At 41.6% G+C, this 14,506-nt stretch overlaps 1 protein-coding gene across 1 annotated transcript; it reads right to left on the minus strand.

Moving 5' to 3' along the window:
* Positions 1-1,768: 1,768 nt before the first annotated feature.
* On the minus strand, positions 1,769-14,390 carry LOC102721939 (serine/threonine-protein kinase ATR). Its single transcript, XM_006657292.3, has 15 exons — positions 14,126-14,390; positions 13,895-14,039; positions 13,240-13,352; positions 12,790-13,127; positions 12,578-12,702; positions 10,976-11,120; positions 10,345-10,911; positions 10,188-10,263; positions 9,061-9,409; positions 7,623-8,873; positions 4,177-7,498; positions 3,540-4,109; positions 2,648-3,268; positions 2,341-2,535; positions 1,769-2,246 (listed from the first exon to the last, which is right to left on the minus strand). The coding sequence occupies exons 1-15, from the start codon at positions 14,286-14,288 to the stop codon at positions 2,079-2,081; spliced, it is 8,148 nt and encodes a 2,715-aa protein (XP_006657355.1). The 5' UTR covers positions 14,289-14,390; the 3' UTR covers positions 1,769-2,078.
* Between the last annotated feature and the right edge of the window lie 116 nt (positions 14,391-14,506).

Consider the following 14,506-nt stretch of genomic DNA (forward strand, 5'->3'; position numbering starts at 1 on the left):
TCACAACAAAACAAACAATATTTTATATTTTAGTTAAAACAAATTATCAAATGGCATGTCCAAAAACCAATAGCATCCAAAAGCCAATAGCATCGTATATTTAAAAAACGTAGGTAGTAAATAATGCTCCTAGCGACCACTTTTGCCAGTATCAGCCACTACCACTTTTGTGTGGTTGATGGATGAAACTTGTAAAAGTTGGTCAATCTAAACTCCAAAGTTTGTACCTTTTCTAGGCAGCACCCCAGGACAAAAAACCAACACCTTTTTCAGAGCCAAAGATAATGTCAGGTTGGCAATTAAGCTAGGGTTCAGAAATCACAAGCAAGCAATGCTGCTACTGTTAGCGAGAATAGCACGGTATGCAGTTCCGTGCCATAAGCTCCAAAACTCTTCAGGCTCTGGAACAAGATAACAACGTCAGGTTTACAACTAAGACATGGTTCAGAAATCACGAGTAACGCAACTGATCTTTGCAGATCAGCGCGGTACGTACTTATGCACAAAAAGGTGCAAAGCTCATCAGACTCTGAAACGGGGGATGGGCCGGATGGCAGTGCCAGGGAAAGGCAATTATGCAGACAGAGGGTTCAGAAATCACGAGCAAATGCAATTACTCTTTTAACAGTGCTAACAAGGAGCAAGATATGGAGGAACAAGATGACATTATCAGGTTTGGTATTTATTAAGATAGCATATATATATATATATATATATATATATATATATATATATATATACACACACACACACACACACACTTTAGTCATGTGGCTATGTAACAGAAGTTCCAAAACTCATCTCTAAAAGGGTTTGCCAGGAACAGGAGGACCAGCAGAGGCAGCAGTATGGCTTCTGCGTTTGACGGGGGTCAGAACTCAGAACAGGACCATTTGATTGATTAGTTGTTATGATCAACCAGCTACTAGCATGTACACTATACTAGTACAGTATGGTCACAACTACGAGTCGTCCGCGCGCACTGCACGGTTCCCGCCCAACACCGGCATTTCATCTCATCGGCCATGGGATGGGCAGACGGCGGGGACGTGTGCTCATCATGTTCTTGCAGATGCGGCTGACGCGTACTCCGTCCGTCCCACATGCCATGACCAACTGATGATGAAGTCTTGTTGCCACGCTCGGTTGATCTCAGGATGCAGCTGCGAGGCCGGTGGATCCGTTGCCGTTGGTCGCCATGATCATTCACCGTGACATCGGCTGGTTACCAGTACCAGGCATTCACCTCGCCCATCAAGGATTTTTCTTTCGTTGTTCATTATTATGACTGGTTCAGAATTTGTTTGTGCTTGACCTACCAGGCATGCTCAGTTCCAACGCTCCATTATTCATTATGTATGGAGCATTGTTGACATGTGCATATCATGAGGGGCAGATCCAGGACGAAAACATAGGGTCTGATTGGGATTGGGTCTGGAAACTGGAGGCACTGCACTCCCAGGTATTGAAACGGACCCAGTATCGTGTACACGAGGAGCTCAAAAATGAAGCCAAGTTAGGTTTGGACTTTGCATTAAGCAAACCTGCTTTATTATTGTCTTGCAAGTTGCAACCCTACCCAATTGACTTGAGCTAAGGAAAAGTCTTCCTTAATAAAACCTAGCCTGGCTTGTTTCTTTCCACAGGCGTGGGCGCGTGGCAGCCTAGACCAAATTCGGTAACAGCACTAGACTATTGAGTGAAGTGTATGTAGTTTGTTTGGAGCCATGGAGTGTGCGATTATACATGTATGACGCCACATGCCACCAATATCCTCACGTATCACTTTTAAATATTAGCGTGACAGGTTTCCCAGAATGCCACTGAAAATGTTTTCTTGCTAACATATAATATGATCTTAATAATAGCAATGATAATATTAATACTGTGGACGGCCCAAGAGGCCAAGAGTATGTTCAGTGACATGCATTGATAGGAAGTCACAGGAATATGACAGCTAGCGGGCTGGCTACAAAATGCCAGTAGCTAGCTGCCCTCTGGTTCCTCCTGCCTACCTCTTCCAGGTCAAACAAAAATAAAAGAACATATAATAAGCAGGGGATGGAAGGAGAGACCTGTTAGAACCAAGCCATCCACCAAATGTACATCTTGCCGAGGTTGCTGTGGGAGACTGCTTCCGCAATCAGGCGGCGTGCTTGGCCTTCCACAGAAAGTGGAAGAGAGGGAGCAGCGTTGACGCCTACCACAACTCCCTTGAGCCTCTCTGTTATGTTACTAATGGCCCTCTAAATAATTGGAAACCAGAGGTAGATCAGAATTATGCCTGTGGATTGGTTTAGAGATGCTAAACATACAGAGTGCTATGATACAGATCAGTACCTGTGCATGTGGGTTATGGACTTCCACCCCACTGGATTTATGAGATTTGGTCCACTCCACTAGCGGATCATGGATAAAGGTCTCAAGAACTGTCATGAGTGCCTCCTTGTGAGTTCTCAGAACTGACAGAGTAATTTCACAGACCTTCACAAACACGCCCTCGTATCCAGTGATGCCCAAACCATCAACCATGTTCTGCAGTTACAGATTTAACACGATCATGTTAATACTTCACCACAGCCACATGTAAATATCTGTTCTATAAACTTCTGACAGGACACTACAAAAACAAGGTTTCAATGCTTACTTGTGTAAGCCTGAATGGCACCACCTCAGGCTTCTCAAGCAGCAAACCCTTGTCAAACAAGCAACTGAAATCCACATGAACACAGTCTCCAGTTGTTGAATCGAGAAGGATGTTTTCACCATGCCTATCACCAAGCCCAACAATATGCCCAACCATTGACCAAACTGCGGTTGTATGCGCAAATGCTGCCCTGGCACGGAACCATGCGGCCGGTTCAGAAAATGTAGTCAAGAACCATTTGTTGAAAACTGGAGGGAACATTGGTAGGATTTTAGTCTTCAGCATTTCGGCAGGCATTTTATCCTGCCATTGATCATATGTCTTCTTGATTTGTGGGTTTGTTTTCATCCTATCAAATTTTCCACAAGTTATGTAGATATCCTGAAGAATTTGCCGAAGACCACGAGTATTGGGAACCCACTCTACCATTCCACAATCTTCTGTAAGCGGAACCACTGCAAAGGTTCTAATATAAAGCTTTCTCCTGCGGCTCTCGGGAACTTTGGAGAGAAGACGGTTGATCATTGCATTGAACTCCATCATGCGAGAATCTTTCCTAAGATCATCCTTTGGTTTGCATAGAAATGGTCGAGCGATTCCATCACTTCCAATGAACACAACCTGATGTTCAAAATAATCATGCTTGTCAAGTATGTGTCAAAGGTAATCGTTGCCATTTTGAAACAATGGAAACAGACCACCTGTTATGCTAACAAACAAATGTGTGCTAACAAGTGGCCTAGACCCTTGATAACTGCAACAATGAATACAACCATTGATTTGAACCCACATTCCAATGGTCACGCTCAACAAAATATAGGATTACTTTTGAACAGAAAATATAGTAAAATAGACAGTCGCTGCTCCTCAAACAATGTAATATTAGATATACCTTCTTTGGTTTCTGAAGGGAGGAAAGGATCTCTGCATCATCAGCTATTCCGGCTATAGTGGGATGCTCAGAAACTGAAAAAGGATGAAAAGCTGATTGATCTGTCATATTTGTATCATATGATGGTAGAGTCACAGTTAGAGCCTGCTGGATGGGTAAGATAATTCCCAATGGCATCATTCTTTTCAAGGAACTGAACTCTGTTGAGATATTTATTGTCCTTGCCTTAGGCTGCCCCAGATGAAAGCACAGCTTAATCAGATGATCTATCAGAGAAGGGAACTGTGTGAACAAAGCAATGCTGTCACTACCACGCCGACAGCCCTTCTTTGCTGATTGTAATATTTCAGCACCAGCATCTCGTCTTGCAGCAACTGTTGACTTTGACACTGCAGCCATCATCCACAGAGCCTGCTGAGGGTACTCCCGTATAATAGATGTGATGATGCATTTGACTATTTTGACAACTTCAATATTTTGATGACAGATGCGGGAGATCAACTGAGACAGCACAGTTAGCCACTGATATGTTGGTAGATCTTTCAAACAACCGCGCATAATGCCTAACAACTACAAGAAGAAGATTAGATCTCCTAAATGGATCAAAGAAATGGAAAATATGTGGTAAAGAACTTACCTTTATATGAACTTCTTTCATGGGTTTGTTGGAGGAAGATCCATCCCGGATATATATGCTTCCAAATTCAAACCAAAGAGTAAGCAGTCGTGGTAGTGCTTGGAAAAGATTCTTATGTCCTCTGTGAAGTCCTCTTGCATATTGTATTAAGACTACTGGAAGTATATCCCACCAAGGCTTCTCTTCAGTTGCTGTACTTAAAGAGCCAGTAGAGCTAGGCGGGACAGGTCCAACTCCAGATGCAATTTTCTTACCTTCTTGGCGTCTCCTAGCATCAACAAGCAAATCATCGTAGAACTTAGCTATGCAGAAGAAACCCTTTTCCCACTTGGGCCGCAAATCTGTTACCCTAGAATATAGAGATTTGATATCATTGCTCTGCTTTTGCCCAGTATAGTGGATCCATCTAGTGTAGAGGAGGAGGGTTTTGGATATATCTGGGTTCTCTTTTGGTCCTTGTGTCACAGAGAGGGGTGCATTTGGCAAAGCAAGAGAAAGGCTAGAGAGGGATGAAAGGACAGCATCTCCCAGAACGTTCGCAGGCATGTTTAGAAGTGTTTGCTGAAGTTCAGCTATAGCACTATCAGACTTCCGTATATTCCAGAGGTACTTTGCCTTCTCCATGTGAGCATTAGAAGCACCTGAAGTGTCTGCTTCCAGTATTGCACGGTGGGCTGTCTCGTAGTGACCAGCTAAGCGGCAGAGCCTTGCATATTGTAGCCAGCAGTTCCCAGCTTGAGCATTCATATGACTTAGATTATAAACCATCCTACGGAAAGCAAGCAATGGCTCCCTGGCCCACAGAGATGGTTGTGTACATCTCAAACGGTTTTCCCAATCCTTTGTTAACTTCAGAAACTTAGGATCATCTGCACTAAACGACTTATCAAGAAATGACTCATCTCCCAGAAGGGAGTTGAAGTCTTCTAATTCACGCAGCATATGGAGCTTAACTATGTAAGGATATGCACGCATGTACGAGTCCATGCCAGCTGCAGCCAAAGGTACAAGCAATGCTTGCTTGGACTGGGCAATTTTTTCAGCAACCATAAACTGATCTTTTTTCATCATTGCTTTGAATATCTTGGCAAGGCCCATGTCAAAAGAAGCGTTGTTCTCAGAACTTCTGCACACCAAACCTTTGCCTGTCTCGGCTAGATATTCATCCATGAGATCCCATCTCCCTAATCTCCATGCTGCTTGTACCCCTTGCATGCACCAAATTTTCTTAGATTGAGGTATTCTATACACCAAACCATCCACATGTGCAATCATGGCTTGAAGATGAGACATGTTTAGCAAACAATTGAGAACATCACAATGTCTATGGACAGAATCAGGTTCCATTTGCAAAGACTGTTCACATAATGTTAGTACTTCAGCCCAATTCCCAGCTTTCTCATTGATGATTAGTTGATCTTGTAGGTTTGATGATTTCCTCAGATTAGCTAAACCTAAGAGGCCATCAGGCTCATCCAATCCTCCATATATTTCCATCAGAAAAGAGATGTCATCATCTGAAAAGGTACCACTACAGTCTGCGGCTGGATTTGAGGAGCCAGACTTTTCACGGACATGAGATTCAAAGTACATTAGAGCGCGGGCATGAGCTTGGCATCTAAACGATGCCTTAGCTAGAGTGACTTTAGGAATAGCAGCCAACAGCTCAGCAACATTGCTGCACTGCACCAGCAATTGATCTTGGTCATACATAGAGTACCTTCCATCTTTCACTTTACCTCCATGCCTTCCAGCCATTGCTTGATTAGATTGGAATAAAGCGATTTCCTGTTTGAGGTCATCAACCCATTGCCCAAGATTATCAAGTAAAGTGAAGACAGCTTGGATACAGACCTCACTCTGTCCTCCAGTAATACCATGAACAATAGCTCCACTACTTTCTGAAGCAGCGGCGTTGAGGACAGACAAGATTTCCTCAGTAATGCTTTGACGAGCCTCAGGTGTTCCATAGCAAACAACATTTAATACCAAGTACGGTAGGAGATATATTGCGGTTGGCATGTCATGCCGAACAATTCCACGGCATGCACCAAATATACCACTACGTGACCCAGTTGCATGGGAAGTCAACTTCCTAATCCAATAATATATCCACCTCCTGAAAGACATTGTTGGGCGGTATATTGGACCAGCTAAAGTAGCATCATTCACACTAGGAAGATGAAATCTTGAAGTCAAGCAAGGTGCAATAATTTCCTTAACATAACTAGAAAAACGCCCCCACAACCTCTGACCCCTTTTGCTCATCTCACAACTACTTGATTCCTTCCTGTTACCTTCATTAGGTAAAGATTGACAGCCTGCCAATTTTAGTAGCTCTTGAATAGCCAATGCAGCAGAATCTTGTACCGTGGTGTCAGAAGCAGCTCTGAATGCCCTTGCAAGATGCTTGTGGATCAACTCAAATATAAGATCATCATCTGAACATTCAATCTTAAAGCGCTCACATGACATTACCTTAAACTTAGCAGGATCAACAGCTCCAAGTGCACCAAGACAATCTGCACAAACTAGTTTCAATCTCTGGCCAACAACTGTCCTTGATTCCTCTGCACATCCTTTGAGTAAAGCCATTATTAAAGAGCTTATTATATCCAAATCAGCAATATCTTCACCAATAATGAGAGAAGTTACGTCATCCCTTCTATCATTGAATAGTTTATTTAACTCACATGCTACCATGTACCTTACATTTAAGCTCTCATGGTTAAGACCATTGACAGCATCCTTTAGATTATCTTGCAGAGTCATCAATCCTCTGGCTTGTTGTATTACTTTGTTTACTTCTGACAAAGATGGTAAGCTAGGTAACAATGGCAATTCGCGTATATGTTGTTTAAGCAAGATACTGTTTTTAACTACAAGTTCTTCCAGGATTTCAACGATTTTGCCCAGATGCACCAAAGGGCATTCTCTGCACCTTTCTAAAGAGGGAATGAATGCAGCTACAACTTGGGACATAACATACTTTATACTGGTACATGATACCTCAGCCAATCGCTTGATGAAAAAGTGCAGTACATCTAGGCCATCCATTTGAAGAGTTTCCTTATCAATGGCAAAAATCAACAGAACCATAATCTTTGGTGCATGTGTACTTAAATAGGGCCCCATCATCTCAACTAGTTTCCTTATACGCTGGAGAGCTTGCTTCTGAAGCTTCATATCATCAGAATGAAGCATCTTCTTGTCAATACTGTTGAGAAGCCGAACAAAATCATTCTTCAAAAACTCAGGAAGGTTATCATTGCCTGTTAAAATTTTTGCAATATTCTGAATAGTTGGTATAATCTTTGCCATCCTGCAATTAAATATCATTATAACTCATCAAAAGTACACCTTTTCTGTGGAGAAGATAAAATTCACAACTAATTACCTAAATTAACTATCCAGAGAAGTCTGTATACATTGAAAAGAAGATTTACCTTTTATCTGTCTCAATCTGGTCAGATTCCCCAGGAAAACATATGATTTCGTCAAGCAGTGTCGGTAAAGCAGCTGAAAATATCTCTTTGTTATCAGTTCCTGTTTCGTTGTGATAAAATTCTAGAACAGATGACAGATGATGTCCATCTTCATAGAATAGAGCGAAGGAGAGCACTTTAGGCAGTGAATTAACAATCAATGGAACTAGCTCATTGTTTAGATGATTTGCCAGTTCATGCAGAGTAACAACTGCTTGGTCATTGTTGGGGTGAGACACAATAAGTTTTGGTATAATTGATGGAACCATTCTCCTGATCAGCTCTTCAGTCTTAATCCCAAGAACAGATTCAGCAAATTCACTAATCACTACGGGATGTGTCAAAAGTATAGATGACAGATAATCATATAGATTATCTCTAACATGGAAATACTTTGAAAGGAAGAGTTCTAGTCCTCCTTTGAAACAGTATGTGCAGCATCTGTGAACTAGTCTCAATGCAGTAATCCTTACAACATAATCGTGATTACCAAGCTGTCCAATAAGCAATACAAATGAGCAGAAAAAAACCTCCCCATGAATATCACTAGCTTTCATAATTGCTGCAGTTGATTCCAAAAGAGTAAGTAGAATCTGGGGATCTTCAACTTCAGTGAAAGCACTCTTTATTTTGTCCATAAATTTAATTCCGTTTGTCCCTTCACTCATCCCCATTCCATCAGAAAACAAAATATCCATCACAGTTGTTTCCAAGAAGCAGGACACTATGCTAGAGAATGCATCTCTGACAGCTTTCATTTCATGTAGTAGGAGAAAATCAACACACTGTACCCACTGAAATTCCGTATCAAGCAGAACCTCCCTGCTAGAATGTTTCAATATTCGAGGCAAAACTTCAACTACAGAAACTATACACTCCTCAGAAGTCTCTCCATAAAGGAACTTGAAGAAAAGAGAGTGGGCCTTGAACATGTTAATTCTGAAGTCAATATTTTTATCTTCCAAAAGTGCAATGTCCACAACAGGAATTTGCTCTTCAATGAGGTTAGTTCTGACATCACACTGAGGGCACCAGAAACCTCCTAAGAGATTCGATGTCAAGGTTGGCAGTTCACAGTGCTTGGACAGGAAAAGTTTGCAACGATTACCCACGTTGTCAGTGCAATCAGTGGTTCCATTTAAGCAAGAAAGAAAACCAAGTGAAATGGCAATACTTTTCCACAGTTTCTTGAGTCCTAAAGTACCAATTGTCCTATAAAAAAAGGTAACTCAAGGCTGTCAAGAGTTGCACATCTAGACAAGCAAATAGCTAAATAATAAGATGGTATGGTCAAATTAAATTAATCTTCTGTTTATCAACCAGAGCAGTGCCTGCTGCAATATTCAGCAATCATATAGCATGCACAATTTGAAATTATGGAAGAAGATAATTTACTTACTCAAGCTTCCTGAACATAGCTCCAAGCATCTTAGGACCAGAGTACAATACAACAATGGGTAACGACATAAGAGCCTCATTTTGAAGTTCTGTAGTTTCACTTTGGATAGCCAATTCGAGGACTTCAAGATCACACTCAGCATTCAGCCTGCTGCCAATTTTAGCAATAATCTGTACTGCAAGGCATTTTAACTTATCCGAATACGTTGGAGAGGCAGCATAACCATCATCCCACACCAGTTTCAGCAAGTTAATAAAATCAGCATATCTTGGATATTCAAAATCTGTACAACCATTACCAATCAACGAAGGTTCATCTTCAAACAATTTAATGTGTCCTGGAAGAAATGCTGCATAGACAATCAAACAAAAAATAAAGAACAAAAGTGGAGGTAAAGTGAGATGCACTAATGAATGTTTGTCCTGGCTAATAAACTCAAGTTATGATATTTAAAATCAATGGAGGTTCATCTTCAAACAATTTAATGTGTCCAGGAAGAAATGCTGCATAGACAATCAGACAAAAAATAAACAACAAAAGTGGAGCTAACGAGATATGCACTAATGGATGTTTGTCCTGGCTTATAAGCTTACGCTAGAACAAATTAGTTAACTAATTTATGATTATAGCCTCTGTAGGCCTAAAGCCCTAAATCCCCTTGAATATTGTGGACTCTTAATTCAGGGCAGTGTGGATTATTGCAGATGCAAGATTACTTTTAGAAGAAGACTAAGCTCCCTTTAATGGTCAATAATCCATAAAACCAAGTTGGTGTAGGGCATAATAAGCCTAAGTTGAAGCTACCCAAATGAATCCATACAGAGCAGAAAACAGGATTACCAAACTTCAAAAAGGGGTACAAAGAATTGCATAATTATTTATTTGTTGGATAATATTAATTGCACAGCTATTACAGCTCGCCATAAATAAATCAACAAAATAACCTAAGATGTATAACGACATAATGCACTTCAAAAAAGTGACAACATGCTTCTTCCTAAATAAACCAACAAAACAACCCAAACTTCAAACATATTGAAAGGAAGTCCCAACTTGCAAAATGGCACATACAAAATGCAAAATGCTGCTGAACTGAAGACATGCAAAATGCACAGGGGGAAGCTCACATTGGAGAAGTATTACAGTCTGAACAGCTTCGAAATAAAGTGACACATCAAAGGAAAATGAGTGTATCTTGGTTGCCTGCACCATTAAAAAATGCATAGAGTGCGTAAGTAAAAAAATGATGTCAGTCCAAAAGGGTTTCTTGTGACTTCCTCCTACCTGCTTGCAGATCCAAGGAATCCAGGAAAGGACTTGCTTACAAATTCTACTAAACAGATTTGTCTTTGGATAAACACATAACGAAAGGCACAACAGACTAAGCACTTGAATAGCAATCGCTGGCTCCAATGGATAAGCCATATGATTGTCAGGTGACAGGCAATTAATGAGTGAATATAGTGGCACACGAAAATCACAACCATGATTATTTTCTAGCTCCTGCCGAACGCCAAGAGGAAAGTCATCGACCATAAATGAATCAGCAGAAAATCTTGTATCTTTCATCTTCAAACGTTTGGGTAAACTGTTTTCCTCATCCAGGGCTATTCTTTTCCGTCCAACTTTTGGCAAATCAAATCCTTCAGTTTTTGCTGATAGGCTGCTTCCATCATCACTGCCATCTGCAGATAAAACACTCTGGCCAGATTTGTCAACGACCAGTCGAATGCATTCTACCAATTTAGGGCAAGGCTTTGGCAAGCAAAGCAGCCTTAAAAGGATTTCTGGTTTCCATACTCGTGGGGAGCAGAGTTCAACTATTCTCTTGTATGCATTGCACATTGCAACCTGAAAAGGAGTAGCAGTTAGCAGATGAGAATATGCATAGAACCTGGGAAAATCAAATTGTTACCTGAAGCTCTGAGCTTCTGCTGGTCTGCACTGCTCTTAGGAAAACATTGACAATGTCAGAAGCCGTAGTTTCAACAATATAGCTCTGGCATGAAGAATGTAGTGCATGAAGACAGGCACCCATTGAAAAGTCATAACCTGCGTCTCTGCAGAAAGGAGATAAAATAATGATATTAGACAATGTTCATGTGCACTCCAATCCAAAACAGAGGAAAATACATTATAAAATATTTAGAGTTTATTAACATTAGGCAGATGGAGGCCCTCTGTCCAAAATTATTGGGCATATATCATCTTGCGCATAGACAAAGTAGGCATTGAAAATGAGTAGGTTGCCCTTAATTATTAATTACTAAATGTATGACACTGGTTAGTTTTGAACTAACCAACATCAAACAAAAAAAGGAGTATTATCTTTAAGGGCTATATTAAATGCATGCATGCATAGGCTACAAAACTAAGGTAGATATTTATCAGGGGGTACAGAGGGGATAACACACTTATTTTGCATTGGAATGAACCCTACATCGATGGACACTATTTCATATTCTTTGCTGGAGACAGTACTATCTTGAGGATTTGGGGTCCCTTAATGCGATTCAAAACAGTTGATCAGGACATCTATAGTTGAACAATTTAACTACTACTGTTATTAGTTCGATCAGTATACTATGACTTCACAGAAAGAAAGTCCTCAGTAATAGTCTACTATAAATGAAGCATAATACATATATTCCCACCCAGAAACATAAGTCAAATTCAGTCCACAGAGTTACAGGTTTGCGCCATATTTCTAACTTCTTCTAGGTTTCTGTATATTGCTGTCAATTGCAGTACTCGATGTTACTTTTCAATTGTTACAGGTATAGTTAAGAGTTTCAAATAAATATAAAAGAAGCAAGATATATAGACCAAGACCAATATGATTGTTTTTTTATGCAGCCAAAGATGCTTTCATGTTCTTCTTCTCATCCCATGTTAAGAAACATTTCACAACTCCAAATACAGGTCGCCTTGGGGACATCGACCAGACAACCATGTAAAAACTTTGACCACTAATATATCTAAATGTATATAATCGGCGACATGAAAAATATTATTGAGCTCATCTTGAACATACCTTCATAATAGATAGCTCCTTTTTGCTAGAGTAACATAATTTAAAAATGTACTCAAAATTTTGCGCTGAAAAAATCAAAACAGACCAAGAGGCATCACAAAACATAAATGTCATTCCAGCAGACGGGCAAAACTAAAAAACCAAGATCCAGTGGACAAATTGATCTAAAAGGCCACAGGGAAATTTTATCTAGGACAAACTTAATTTCTTTGCCAAGCTAGGGGATCCTGAAATCACTGATGGTGAAAGAGAGACAATGCTCACTATTGGGGTCAACAAGAAAAGCAAACAAATCTAGCTAACCAGAAGGATCTACTCTTGGACGCCCCTAGTAACACACTGCAAAACTATTTTTCCATAAATTTCTTTTGCATAGTAAAACAAATCTGAGAAACATTATTGCTGTAATGTGGATGTTGTCTGCTCTTTTGCATTATTAGAGAATGTAGTAGCAATATCCGCAATGAGAAGTAAACAGCACACCTGATACCAGAAAGCTCACTAACATCTTGGCTCAAGATGCACGTAATCGAACGAATAATGTTTTCCACAGGAAGGATCTCAACATTGATCACCGTTGCAACAATCCGTGCAAAATCAAAACAAACCTGTTGCACCAGATTGATTATCAGTGTGTCAAAGATTTACAATCAAAAACACATAAAGGCCCCAGTATAAAACATTTAGACAGCAACCTTGTGTAGGGATTCATCTCCGTAGCAGATAATAGAACAAGCAGCAGAAACAAATGGCATGTTAACAAGTCCCTCAACATACAGGGTCCCATCTGCAAGACAATTGTTGACAAGCTTAATCAGCATAGTGGAAAATGGTCGCCACCTGGTCTCACCAGTCAGATCAATCAATACTCCGGTTCCATTCTTAGGCTGGCAGCTGTCTGGGAGATCACTAAAAATGCCAGGTGAATCCAAGATATCTGAGAAGGATCCACAGAGGCATTTAACTAAATATCTTTCATTAAGCACGCCATTTGCCCTCTCCTCATGCATTGATGCCACCACATATAGCACATCTGATGGTTGATGACAAGCTCAAGTTAAATCCTTACATCATAAAGGAAGAAACTGGAGTCCTACTATCGTACATGGCACAACCTCATGCCTAAATAAGAGGAAAACACAGACCTTGTACTGCAACCATGGCATCCAAGAAGAACTGCCGGTAGGCTTCTCGGTCACCTGTGCGAAGAAGTGAGAGAAGAGACCAAACCGTATCAAATATAATCTCATGCCTTGACCTGCAACAACAGAGACATAATGTGTGCATGTAAAAAAAGGGTAGCACATGCAGCAAGTGAGGTGCATTGTGACGCCTGCTTGGCAACCAGTCTACCAATATTCTATTGAATAGTTACTAGCAAAAGTTACAAGAATTAACAATCTACATTAAAATCCAATCATTGTTATTCCGTAATGATAAGTTCCCCATTACTAGATTTGCACAATAATCCTTTCGCCTGATTGAATAAGCAACTTTTTTTTTCCTGCCAATAGCTAAGTGAAACTAAATGTTATTTTGCGGTCTAAATTCACCCCATGTTGCACAGTGCAAACGAGCATCAGTGAACAATAAGCAATAGCAAGTGCAAGCGAGTTTCAGAGAACAATAAGCAGCACCACTACGCTAACCCAAAAATTGAGATTAATATGTCCAGAACTCAGCTCCATAGTTAACCTCGCAACACATGTCAACTTGCCGCTACAATGGCATCCATAATCAACAGTTAACCCCGATGAGCCTGAAGAATGGACTAGGGTTTGGGGGGATAAAATGCAGTACTGGAAGTTGGGCTCCGCAAAGAAGGGGAGGACACGGCCAATGACGCGGATGACATCGGTGGCGCGTCCGTGGAAGAAGACCCCCGGGAATTTCCCGGCCGTGTAGGAGAGCAGCTTGAGCACTGCGGTGGCCTCCCTCCCGTCCGCTGCACCTCGCACAAGCGCGATCACACAACTCAGCTCGACCGCCGGCCACCAAGGCGAGGGGGAAGAGGGGAGAGCAGACTCTAACCGGTGGGGGATGACGGGACGACGTAGTCGCGGAGGAGGTTGGGGAGGACCTCGCGGAGCTTGACCTCGAAGTGGACGGACGCGGGCGCGGAGGTGGAGGTGGTGGTGGAGGACGCCGCGATGAGCTCCCGGAGCTCCTTGATGTGGCTGGAGAAGTTGGCCATGGGCGGCGCCTCCCCTTCCCCTCCTTGGTTTCGAACTCCAAGGGAAAGTATTCCACCGCGCGTTTTCTGGGGCGAACAGTGCGGGGCCGGCGCTTCAGCTTGCCCTCGCCACCTCCCCGCTGTGCCCACCGGCGGCGAGGGGAGGAAGATGGAAGGAGAAGTGGAGGCCTCGCCGTCGCCCCGGCGGCGGAGTGGCAACTCCTCCCCGCGTGAGGAAA

The sequence above is a fragment of the Oryza brachyantha genome, chromosome 6, assembly GCF_000231095.2.
Source record: "Oryza brachyantha chromosome 6, ObraRS2, whole genome shotgun sequence".
NCBI classification, from domain to species: domain Eukaryota; kingdom Viridiplantae; phylum Streptophyta; class Magnoliopsida; order Poales; family Poaceae; genus Oryza; species Oryza brachyantha.

What these genes read in the sequence shown, in the direction of transcription:
- LOC102721939 (XM_006657292.3), bottom strand. Translation starts at nt 14,288, where the DNA reads ATGGCCAACTTCTCCAGCCACATCAAGGAGCTCCGGGAGCTCATCGCG. An exon ending in TTTGCGGAGCCCAACTTCCA is followed by an intron (nt 13,353 to 13,894) that starts GTACTGCATTTT and finishes CTGTTGTTGCAG; the next exon opens with GTCAAGGCATGAGATTATAT. An exon ending in CCCTTCAGAAACCAAAGAAG is followed by an intron (nt 3,269 to 3,539) that starts GTATATCTAATA and finishes TTTGAACATCAG; the next exon opens with GTTGTGTTCATTGGAAGTGA.